Raw genomic sequence first — 13,452 nt, forward strand, 5'->3', positions numbered from 1 at the left:
GCAGCAATACGTGCTAACCTATCACAACGCTGCTCTTCACTTTCCCTTCTTCGCGTTGAAGCCACCCTAAGTGCATTGAGAGAGTTCCTCCTGGCGGCGTCCTCGGCAGATTTATTTGCATGCATACGTTTACTTTTCTTAGCAGTATTTGTTTGCCGACTTATATTGGATGATCTTTTGCGTCGAGGCATGGTGGAAAATTATCAGTTTGTGCAATAGAAAAAGTCCTAAGGAAAAAGTGGTGAATGTGTAGCACCCAAAAAATAGTAAAACGATTTGGCAAAAATGTTAATCAAAAAGACCGAATTAAGGATTTTTTTAATTTTGGGTAAGAGTTTGAAGTGGCTAGTTTAAGTTGGAATAATTATGTGAAAAAGAGCGCTCACGTGAAAACTGAGGAAAATCGTAACTTGCAAATAAATACCGCTGGCAGTACTGTGCAAGCAGTCGATAAGAGCTCGCCACAGATGACAAAGTAAAGTATTGATTTTTCCAGCTGGGTGTGTCACGTATTTTCGCTGGGTGTGTCACGTATTTTCGCTGGGTGTGTCACGTATTTTCGTTGAGAGCGCGGAATTTCGTGGAAAAAATTATAAGAAAAAGCGTCCTAAGTCGCACACATGTTAAATTTAGTGAAATTCGGTTGAAAATTGTAGGAGTGGTTGACACAACATACACAGACAGACAATTGGCCTTTTATGAAATTTATGAAATTTATGAAATTTATGCGCGTGTGTGTGTGTGAACATATATAATATAATTTAAATATATATATATATATATATATATATATATAATATAATTTATATATATATATAAGTATATATATATATAAGTATATATATATATATATATATATATATATATATATATATAATATATAATATATATATATATATATATATATAATATATATATATATAAGTATATATATATATATATATATATATATATATATATATATATAATATAATTTATATATATATATATTATAAATTATATTATATATATATATATATATACATATACATATATATATATATTGGGTAAGTAGCTTGTTTACCAACCACATGGTTCCGGGTTCAGACCCAATGCGTGGCACCTTGGGCAAGTGTCTTCTACTATAGCCTCGGGCCGACCAAAGCCTAGTGAGTGTATTTGGTAGACGGAAACTGAAAGAAGCCCGTCGTATATATGTATATATATGTATGCGTGTGTGTTTGTGTGTCTGTGTTTGTCCCCCTAGCATTGCTTGACAACCGATGCTGGTGTGTTTATGTCTCCGTCACTTACCGGTTCGGCAAAAAGACCGATAGAACAAGTACTGGGCTTACAAAAGAATAAGTCCCGGGGTTGAGTTGCTCGATTAAAGGCGGTGCTCCAGCATGGCCGCTGTCAAATGACTGAAACAAGTAAAAGAAAGAAATATGAAATGGCATAAGAGGAAAAAATAAGCTATTGTGGAAATCAGTAAAGCTTATCAAAGTAAGAAAATACAGTTATAAAGTTTAAGAAAATAAATACTAATGTATAATTAATATTAAAATGTGTGGAAAATTCCACGATGATTGAAAGCATTACATAGATCATGAAGGAGTCCACTTCTACAATGAAACGGTTAATATGGAAATTTACCTCGAGAATGCGCCCACGAGGAGTCTGTGCGTGGTCGCTTGCTCCGCTAGAAATAGCAGTCACATTCTTATAATTATTACAAAGCGAAAGAAGAGCGCATTACAAGAAGTAGTCCTAGGCTTCTTTTAAGAAGACGGTATATTTTGAATGTGCAAATATTTTTAACTGTATTTCTACTCTTTGAGGTATATATTGATTTGGAAGTTAAGGAAAATAATAACATGGAGGATTGTTCCAGAAAATTACTCATGTAACTTAAAGAATTAATATAAAAAACGAATATTGATTGCCTCTTCGTTGTTGACATATCGTTTAGAGTAAGGAGAAAGAAACAGAAAAAGACGGGAAGGGGGAAAGAGAAAGAAACAGAGAAACTAAACTAATATTCACCATTTGAAAAACGAACGAACACAAAAAAATAAAATTTTTAAAAATAAATAAAAGCTGCACCATATGCAGTTCTGTGGAGTGAGTGGGAATTTTGTCATGTTAATTTATTTCTAATTTACTTCGTCATAACTTTTTAACATTTTGTACGAAACGAGTGAGTCAATATACTTTGCTTTCAATCACTTATTCTGGTGCAATTTTTTCTGTGCAAGTGAATATTTAAGCAGATCCGCGCGAAATTTCACTCATTTTTCCACCTTCGTTTAATGCTGCGACATGGCAGAAGTGTTTGCAAACACATTACTGAGTATTACCGATATTGTTATTGTTGCAGTTTATTTTGCAATCGTTTTATTCGTTGGATTATGGGTAAGTAAAACAAACTAGTAATAATATTTTGTTTCTCTGTTACATTTAATTGTTTCTTAAAACAGCTTCTTGTTTACATTGTTTTCTTCTCGCTAGCATCCAGAACTTTCTCCGTCTATCTGTGTTTATACACACACTCACGCGTACGCACATACACACACACACATTGTGTATGTTTGTGTGTATATATTTTGGCGACCGAATCAACAAGACCGCAAAGTCTATTTTGTAATTACATGCCGGCCATTTACATATAATATATACGTATATATATATATATATATATATATATATATATATATATATATATGTTTGTTTCCTTCTTTATTTTCTCTCCTTGTTTCTTTATTTTCTCTTTTTCTTTTCTCTTGTTTCTTTCTATGTTCCTTTCTGTGGAAGAGCGTAGGCTCGAAACGTTAAAGACTTTTTCACTTCCCGAGCGTTATACCTGTCTTCGTCTTTTTTTTTTGTGAATTCTCCCCTATACGCACACACACACACACACACACACACACACACACATAAGGAAGGAAAAGTAGAAACCCACTTTATTTTTTGCAAAGTTTTATTATTATATAACAATAACACCAAGCTCATTTTAAAGGTGAATTTCATGTTTTCCCAATGATTTTTTTAATGTTTTGGCTGTCGGAAAAAAAGCCTTTAGGTGAATCAACCCCTCAAAGTAAGACAGGTGTAATCGAATAGCGCAAGGATGACATCCTTCTAACCCAGGTGCCTTCTAAAGCACTTTTGGTGGAGTTTGTGGAAGGAAGTTACGATTTCTTTTTTCAAATATTTCAATTCTTTAAAATACTTTTTCAATAATTGTTCAGTGTATGTTATGGAATTCTAATCCAATTCCATAACCATTTACGAGGGACAGCTTATTGCAAAACACCGCTGCATTTTGGGTGCTAGGACGCCTTAGCACATTTAGGGCTGGTCTGCGATTAATGCGAGGAATTTGGATAAAAAATAATGCAACGCATCTCGCCAGCCGTTCTTACAATTCTACCGAACCTGTTACGTTGGACTTGTATTTTATTTTCCTTCTCCATGCCGGTCATTTATATATATATATATATATATATATATATATATATAGACCGCACCCCCTTTCGGTTATTTTTTTTTTCTACAGAAACCCACCTTTTCGACTGCGGAGATTCCAAATCTGCAACAAAATAAATCGACATTACAAAATTTTAATTCTCTCCTCCTTCAGTTTTTCACTTTTTTTTTTTTTTTTTTTTGGTGCGAAATACGAAGAAAAATACGGAGATTATAATTTCAGAAGCAAAAAATAAACATCCATCCCGCTACTACTAAAATAGCAGACGAATCACGTTTTCAAAATTTTTATTTCCCCCACCCCTTTTTTTCTTTGCCAGAGGGGTGGCGAGGGGGGAAAATTAAACTTTTGAAAACGTGTTTTAGTGGGGAGGAGGTCTTCAAAATTTTCAATTTTTATGTACGCTTCAAACAGAAAGTCCGACAAGCTAGAAACAACAGCTAAACCGAAGATCCACTTTCTAAATACAAATTACCAAAAAAGAAAAAAAATTTACAGAAAGTCATTTTGTTGTGCGTGCGCCGATTTTTTTTTTTTTTTCTTTTTTGCAGATTCGGAATCTTCGCAGTCGAAAAGGTGGGTTGCTGTAACAAAACTAATAAAAAAAAATTTTTTTAACCCCGAAGCGGGGGTGTGCACTCCATGTCCTTTACCTTCGCCCATATATACATATATTCTTTACTTGTTTCAGTCATTTGACTGCGGCCATGCTGGAGTACCGCCTTTAGTCGAGCAAATCGACCCCAGGACTTATTCTTTGGAAGCCTAGTACTTATTCTATCGGTCTTTTTTGCCGAACCGCTAAGTAACGGGGACATAAACGCACTACCATCGGTTGACCTGAGGCTATAGCAGAAGACACTTACCCAAGGTGCCACGCAGTGGGAATGAATCCGGAACCATGTGGTTGGTAAGCAAGCTACTTACCACACAACCACTCCTACGCCTATATAAATAATTTTTTTTCTGTAGTTTCAGCCCAGAGCTGCAGCCATGCTGATGCACTGCCATTTTGCTACACTGTTATTACTAAAAGCCTCCTCTAATATGTGGCACTTGGTGAAGAATGGAGTTTGATGTAGCTACCCTCATTTGCACCTCTTACTGTGAGGTATGTTCATCTGGGACTCTCAACAGGAAGAGGTCCAGCTTTGATTTAAAAACGCCTACATCTACTTTGTGCAGGTTCCCCAGGCTCTTTGGGAGAATATTAAAAAGCTGTGGGCCCATGAGATCCAGGCTATTGCAGTAACTAGTCCTGAAGCGCGATGGTGTTGCTGGGATCTTTAGCATTATGCAGTGTCATCCCATTCTGGCATTGGTGTGGCTTTCAAAGCCAAAATTTGGCACAATTCCTTCCAGGATCTTCCAGATATATATTACTGCATACCTCTTCCACCTTCTCTCCAGGGAGTAGTCTTAGCTGTTTCAGCCTTTCCCAGTAGCTGAGCAGTTGCAAAGAGACGATCTTCTTTGTGAATCTTCTCTAGATTGCTTCAAGGTCTGCTGTTAATTTCACACTGGTGGGTGACCATAGCTGTGAGCAGTAATCCAGGTGGCTGACGACGAATGTCCTCCAGAGAACCATCATGGTTTCCTTATCTCTGGTTCTGAATGTTCTCAGGATCCAGCCAGCCAGTCATCTGCACTTTGTCGCCATCCTGGTAATGTGACCTGGAAAGAGGTAACATCACTCATGTTGATACCCAGGTCCCTCACTGATTTAGGCTCTGGGATAGAAATTCCCTGTTGACCAGTGTACCCTGTAAGTTTCATATTCAGTTTTGGATGCTGGTAACGCAGGGCTTGGAATTTTTCAGCATTAAACTGCGTATTATTATCCTCAGTCCATCTGTAAATTGAATTCAACTCCTGCTGCAGATGTGCAACATCGCTGGGGTTCTGTATTTTCTGTGAGACTTTCATATCGTCTGCATAACTTGCAAGGGTGGCTATCCACGCACTTAAGGGCATATCTGAGAGGGCCACTATAACAAGCAGTGGTCCCAAGACAGTGCCCTGTGGAACACCACTCACTATTTGGTTTTTCATAGAGGTGGATCCATTAGCCACTATTGCCTGACTTCTATCTTTCAGAAAGTCATGTAACCACTCTCCAAGTTTTCCAGCTATGCCAAGATCACACAGTTTGTAGCATATCATACCAAGATCCACTTTATCAAAAGCTTTTGCAAAATCAAGGTATATTACGTCCACATTTGAGTTGTTGAGTAACTGCCTCAACACCCACCCAGTCATAATGTTGTCAGCTGGGTCAGGCAGCTCCTACCTGGTCGAAAGCCATGCTGGGTATCACTCAGCAAGTTATTTTCTTAAAGTAATGCGATTGGTTTCCCTCTGACTATCTGTTCCATGACTTTGCTGATGTGTGAAGTCAGAGAGATTGGCCTATAGTTTTTGGTATCTACTCTGCTTCCCCCTTTATGGATTGGGCATATTAATCCCTCCTTGATCTTGCTTGGCAGTCTGCCATTTGCAAGAAAGCTCTGGAAGAGAATCTGGAGGGGTTTTGCCAGGGCATGCTTACACGATTTGAGGAGGATTGCATCAGGACCGGCAGTTGAGTTTGTGTCCACTTCATCTATGGCTAGTAGAATATCTTCTTCACTAATGTCAATGTATTCCATCATAACTGCCTCACTGGTTATAGGTGAGGCGGCAAAGAAGTCCACTGGTTCGTTCACTTGTCTGTGTTCCAACAGAGTGGTAAAGACACTTTTGAACTGGTCATTCAGTACCTCAGATCCTAGTTGGACTGTCTATGAGGGAGCCATCCTTTTGGAAGAAGGGCCCTATCTTGCAGCGTACTGAGGCTGTTTCTTTCGCATAATGAAAGAAGGCCTTTAGGTTTAACTAATAAACGATTTCCTAGCCATTTTAACTACATTAACTTTATCATAAGTCATTCCTACCTTATTCATTGCATAAATTAGGGCCTTATTGAACACAATTTCATTAATAGAAGAATAATAATTATCTATATCTGTTTGAATAAATTTATATCTATTTTTGTCTTTAGTATTATAAAACCATTTTAGAGTGTTATTATTACTAGTCCATAGCTTTAGGTAGTTAAGTTTATTTAATTTATTAATATATTTATTCAATATTATTTTACTTAATTTACCTAGGTCTGATTTACAAGGACAAATTAATCTAACTTTAGGGTCTGAATAAAAATTATCCTTATGGTCCTTCAAGGTAATTCTAGGGTGCATAGGTACATAAGGTTCTGTTTTATTATCTAACCTATATTTCATCATTACTAATTTAGAGGCCTTATTTATAGTATAAAATGTATTATCTGGAACAATTTTATATTTTTTAATTTATTTATTTCTCTAATAGGTTATCATATAATTTTACATCTAGTTTATATAGGTTCCTAGTTTTATCTGATTGTACAATAATACCTTCCATATTTCTCATTTCTTTTATTCTAATAGCTAAATTTCTTAAATATTCATTATGTCTATTTGGGTATTTATGAAATTTAATATTTTTCACCACCTTCCAAATATTATCGTCTAAAACCTGTATTTCTCTGTTATACAGGGGTTAATTTCTAGTTTTAAATTTAGAATTGATATCATTAGTATTCTCTACTTTGTTAATATTAGATATGTTAAAATTATTATAGTAGGCTTTCCATTTAATCCTAGAAACAAAATCTCTAATATTATTAAGTTTCAAAATATATTCTTTCCTAGATGGTATTGGAATATCCTTCAAAGATGAATTCCAAAATAGTGGTTTTATCTTACCTGTAAGTTCCATAACAAACAAAAATGAGATTTAAATACAGTCAATAAAAATTAGCTATCAATATAATATAGTAATAATAATATTAGGGAGTATAACTCCAAACTTACTGGGAAAAATTCAATTTAGTATTAAATCAAATTTCACAATATAAATATATAATATATATATGAATTAGAGAAAAACCACTATTATGTAATTCAAACAATGATAGATATAAACCATATCATAGAAAAAATAAGATATATAATAAAATTATATCTAGATCATAAAAAGTACATGATAATAAATAAACAGTATATAATAAGTAAAAAGACTATGTACATTTCGTGGCTATAACTTTAATTCGAATTACAATTAAATTTAAATTTAATCCCAAAACAATTCAATTTAAAAGTATAGTCACTCTTCAGGTCAACAATAATAACAATAATAGTTAAATAAATACATATTTTTAATAAATAATCAAATAGAATTAAATTTATGTTTCTAAAAGAAATAAAAACATGATTCTTCTTATAGAAGAAACTCTGTTAACTAAATTTGAAACTTAAAAAGTAGGACCAGGTGTCTATAATACATTTATCACGTTAAAAACCCAAGGTAAAAAAATAGAGTAAATAGATAGAAATATGTATTTTATCTGTGAAGATATATTTTAGCTTTGAGAATAATTTTAACAAACTATAGTATATATTTACTGGAAAAATATAAGAGTTCAATTAATTAAAGTAAAAATACTTAAAATAAATTATATTTAAGTTAAACTAAATTACTATAATTTAATCTATATTTATTAATTAAATAAATTACATATTAATTTATTAATTAAATAAACATCTAATTTGATCCGATACTATGTACTAAATTCTGTACAAAACATGTGTAGACTTATAATATAACTTATATCAATAACGTTGCAGCCACAACCCTGCAATAGTATTTTGTATATATTTCAACAATATATTCACAAATAATTTAAATTTATTATATAAGTAAATTAATTTATGTCTAGAACTAATATTTCACTCATTGATAAAATAGAGTACTTATTATTATTAAATTCAATAGTATATAAAGAAAAAAAGAAAAAAACTTTTCACTACTATAATATTTTGTTATAAACTATTTCACAAAACAACCACAAATGATATTTTTAGATTTTAGTTCATATATAATTATAATAATAAGAATAATTAAATATGACTTACCTACAAAGATTACATGTCTAAAGATTTCCTGCGTCAGACTCAGTTGCTAAATCCATCAATGGAAGTTGGGTACAGTGTCCTCATTTACAACAGGGTGCTGCTTGAAATTGAAGATACTGTTTTCAATGTGGGCGGTAGTGTATTGGCGGTGTATGGCGCAAACACACTGTCTTTGAATTTGCTGCGTGAGACATGTTATAATGTTGACAAGCTTGCATAGTGGAGAGTGAGCCAAAGCTCCTTCCAGAACAGAAGTTCGCTTACAATTCCGTTATTAATTCTGTCCAGGACAAAGCTGGGGGGGATTTTTTTCCTTGATACTGGCAAAACTTTTGTCACAAAATTAATATTGGTTGAGATTAGGCGAACAGAAAGCATTGCCTTAGTTGTGGCATCATCTGGAATTGTGGCTACTTTGTTGCCACGCGACAGGACAGCTCATTCCACTTTCAAGCTCCCGCTTGACTTAGTGAAGACTGAGACACCAATTTGCAGCATCAGTAACAGCTCCGATCAGGCAGAAGTATTCAGACGATGCCAGCTTATCGTTTGGGATGAAAGCATAATGGCCCACAGAGATGCTCTTAAGGCGCTAGATAGATCTCTGAGAGACATCAAAAACTCTACGGCTTCCATGGTAGGCATAACACTTCTTCCTTCAGAAGACTTCAGGCAAACACTGCCAGTTATTCCCAAGGGGACTAGAGCTGATGCAGTACATGTGTGCTCATATACAAAGTAACATAGTATCAGCAGAATTTTCTCACACCCTCCTTGCACTTGGCGAAAGCAAAACTCCAGGTGATGAAAAGGGTAATATTGCCATTAATTCACTTCGTACCGTTGTTAATACGCCTTCTGATCTCAGGGATGCAGTGTTCCCAGATCTCCAAGCAAATTAGCAGAATATGGATTGGATTGGCCAAAGGGCTATTCTGGCCCCGAAGAATAAAACTGTTAACCATATTAATGATCAAATACTAAAACTCATTCCTGGGGATGGCTATATATATGTCTATCGATAAAACTCCTGACCCCGAGGATGTCATCAACTATCCAATAAAGGTACTAAATTCCTTTGAGCCCCCCTAGACTAACCCCACACATTCTGAATCTTAAAGTTGGTGTCCCTATAATGCTCATTCAAAATTTAGATTGTTTGATAGGCTCTGCCCACAGATATCGAGGAATACCCTTCCTACATTGTTACTCTATCTGTTAGAAATAGTAGCCAACTAAGTCATTACTGAAATAATCTTTGCTTGCAGACATCTGCTGGATCATGGTTGGTCTGGAGCTAATCAAAAACAGCAGATACAATACTGTGATTTATTTAAGTTTGAATTTCATGCTGAGGGTGTGTATGTGTGTCTACCAGAGATAATTTCCAGGTAGAGATTCATGATTTTTAACTGATCAAGGTGATTGCATAGAGGATTCATTCCCCATGAGGTCACTCTGTCGTTTGTTGTTATTGTTGTTTAACCCCAGGTTAGCAGTGATCCAGCTGGCCAGCAGTAACAGCAATAATAATTCTTTCTACTTAGGCTCAAGACTTGAAATTTGAAGGGAGGGTGCAAGTCAATTACATCGACCAGTGCTCAACTGGTACTTATTTCATCGATCCCTGGAAGTATAAAAGGCACAGTTGATTTGGATGGAATTTGAACTCAGAAACTAAAGCCAAAAGAAATACCACAAAGCTTTTTGTCCGGCATGCTGATGATTCAGGCAGCTGGCCGCTTTAACAATGGTTTCAAATTTTAGCACAAGACCAGCAATTTCGGGGGAGGGGTGAGTTGATTACATCAACTTTAGTGCTTAACTAGTACTTATTTTATCAACCTCGAAAGGATGAAAGGCAAAGTAAACCTCAGCAGAATTTGAACGTAGAGATGGACGAAATGTGTCCAGCAGACTAACGACTTTACCAAGACCACATGACTGGGAAGCAAGCCTCTTAACCACACCCTGAACAGCCACGCCTTTTTTTTTTTTTTTTCCACCTCTTTGGTATTGCTAAACATCAGTCACCCACATAACCTTCACTCATGACTATAGATGAAGAACTAGACTGAGAAAGATGGGGAGTGACATTGTCCATTATACTGACACTCTGTATACCAACACTGAAGGATTGACTTTTTGGGGTTTTTTTTTGGTTAATAATCCAGCTGCATTACATTGAGATAATCTGTTGTGTTCTAATTAAGACGTTTGTTTTTTAGTACTTCTTTGAATTAATGCAATTTCTGAATTGATAGTAGCAAAATTTAGTTGCGATTTGTAAATGCTCCTGTGCACCTGCATGGTTGTCTCAGTATAACTGTTTCCTCATAACTTTCGGGAAAATGGATATCTTTTAATAGAATTTTCTACAAATACGTTTCACATGATGTAGATTATGATTATATTAGAATTTGATGTGAAAAAATAAAAAATTGGAATAGAGAAGAGTAGTTTTGGATAATTCACATGTGTTGACTTTGTTTCCTCATAACTTTAAGAAAAACATAATTAGCTGTGAAAAACCTTTTCAGAGTGAGTGTAGAAAGAGGAGTTTCAGATGATTTACATGAGTTGCTCATAACTTTCAGAAATATGAGTGTTTTTAATGAACTTGTCTATAAATAGCTTGTGTATATTATAATTATATTAGAATTTATTGTAAAAAAAATAAATTGGTGAGCATGCATATATACATACTGGCATATTATAATTGTTTCAAAATTTTAAGTTTCACTTTGTAGAAATATATATGTAATGTGTTAATGTGTGTGTGTGTGTCCACCAGTTTTTGGGTTTTTTTTTTAATATTATACTAGCAGAATTGCCCGGCGTTGCTCGGGGCTGAATTGCTTGAAAGTACTGTTAATGATTGCACTGAATTATGATGATTATTCAGGCAAATATTGATATAAGCTTACTGTGGGAGATAAAGACTTAACGATCAAACGTGTGCCATTGCATTGTTTTGGGGGAACCAAATTTCTGATGAGCATTATAGGGGCACCAACTTTAAGTTTGAGAAAGTGTGGTGGTAGTTCGGGGTGCTCAAAGGAATTGAGTACCTCTATTGGATAGTTGATGACGTCCTCTGGGTCAGGAGTTGTATCGATAGACTGATATACATAGACTTCCCCAGGAATGAGTTTTAGCATTTCATCATTAATATGGTGAACAGTTTTATTCCTCGGGGCCAGTATAGCCTTTTTGCCAATCCAATCCATATTCTGATAATTAGCTTGTAGATCTGGGAACACTGCATCTCTGAGATCAGAAGGCGTCTTAACAATGGTACAAATGGAATCGATGGCAATATTACCATTTTCATCCCCTGGTATTTTGCCTTCGCCAAGTGCAAGGAGGGTGTGAGGAAATGCTGCTGATGTGATATTACGTCGCATATGAGCATGCATATTGGTGTGAAGTTTGAGAGTTACTTCCCTTTATTTAAAAAAATATGCATTAAAATGGAAAAAAATGATGGTAAATTATTTGTAAAATCATAGACTCATCATAGACACGCGCTAATACCCAGAATGGCTCGATATGAATCACGACTATAAGATACCCGGTTTTGGTTAAACTGCATCGCAAAATGTGGGAGTAGTTAGGAATCTAAATCGGAGTAGACAGACACACAACCTTTCTTTTATATATAAATATTTTCGTCCTAAAAAACTTTGTATGGATTGAATGGTTACCTCTATGGAAATATATACACGCACATTATACATACATGTGTGTATAGATGAATATATAAATACATTTATATATCTATATACACTTTTGGGCGATCTTTGTGCTACTTAGAGATAACTTTAGATCTTATTTTTGTCCTAAAAAACTTTGTATGGAGTGAAAGGTTACCTCTATAGAAATATATACACACACATTATACATACATCTGTGTATAGATGAATATATAAATACATTTAAATATCTATATACACTTTTGGGCGATCTTTCTGCTACTTGGATATAGGTCTTATATTCGTCCTAAAAAACTTTCCTGTCACACACTCATGCACACGCACACACACACACACACATACGCACCCTCACACACACGCACACACACACACGCACACACACACGTTAGCTTACAATTTTATTTATATATTTGCGTGTCTATGTGTGTAAAGAGGAAGTGGCAGAGTGAAAGAGTCACTCAGTACAAAAAGTGAATTACTTTCACTTTATTCGTTGCACACTGTGCGTGTGCATGTGGTGTAGGCTGCACTAAGAAAAGCATTTGACTTATACACCACAATGTGAGTTTTCTCTAAATTTTGCTTAATTGGGGTTGAAATTTTAAAAACTGAACCTGGCACGACCCGATGCATTCTACTCTTAAAAATGCTAGGTAAATTGTAATTGAAGAAATCCTATATTGTAGATTTCTATAAGATACAAAGGGAGGCAGATAAAATCTGCCTTTTATAATAAGAGATATATGCATATGATATATCTGGAATTTACATCATCTGTTAAGTATTTGTAGAAAATTTCATTAAAAAAGACCCATTTTCTGAAAGTTATGGGGAAACAAAGTTGGTGGGGTATATTTGTGTAACTTTTTGTTGGGTTTCAGGAAACTTGACCACATTGAACAACTTGTAATTTCAATAATTCAGTGAAAAGTAAAATTTGCAAAAGTAAACAGTATAGGCACAGGAGTGGCTGTGTGGCAAGAAGCTTGCTTCCCAACCTCATGGTTATGGGTTCCATCCCACTGCATGGCAACTTGGGCAAGTGTCTTCTATTAAAGCCTTGGGCTAACCAGAGCCTTGAGAGTGTATCTGGTAGATGGAAACTGAAAGAACCCTGTCATATATATGTATATATTTGTGTGTGTGTTTTTGTGTCTGTGCTTGTCCCCCCCGCTCCTGTTACCGCTTGATAACCAGTCTTCGTGTTTACATCCCCGTAACTTAGCAGTTTTGCAAAACACACTGACAGAATAAGTACTAGGCTTAAAAAAAA

The 13,452-nt window shown here is 35.0% G+C and overlaps 1 protein-coding gene across 1 annotated transcript in view; it reads left to right on the top strand.

Annotated features, from left to right (window-relative positions):
• The first annotated feature begins 1,492 nt into the window (after positions 1 to 1,492).
• LOC115232527 (sodium/glucose cotransporter 4-like) overlaps positions 1,493 to 13,452 on the top strand; it is a 92,922-nt gene continuing 80,962 nt past the window's right edge. The window contains exon 1 of the mRNA XM_029802448.2: positions 1,493 to 2,394. Within this exon, the coding sequence (XP_029658308.1) occupies positions 2,302 to 2,394 (93 nt within the window). The 5' untranslated portion in view covers positions 1,493 to 2,301. The remainder of the gene's footprint in view (positions 2,395 to 13,452) is intronic.

Source organism: Octopus sinensis, linkage group LG2 (assembly GCF_006345805.1).
Source record: "Octopus sinensis linkage group LG2, ASM634580v1, whole genome shotgun sequence".
NCBI classification, from domain to species: domain Eukaryota; kingdom Metazoa; phylum Mollusca; class Cephalopoda; order Octopoda; family Octopodidae; genus Octopus; species Octopus sinensis.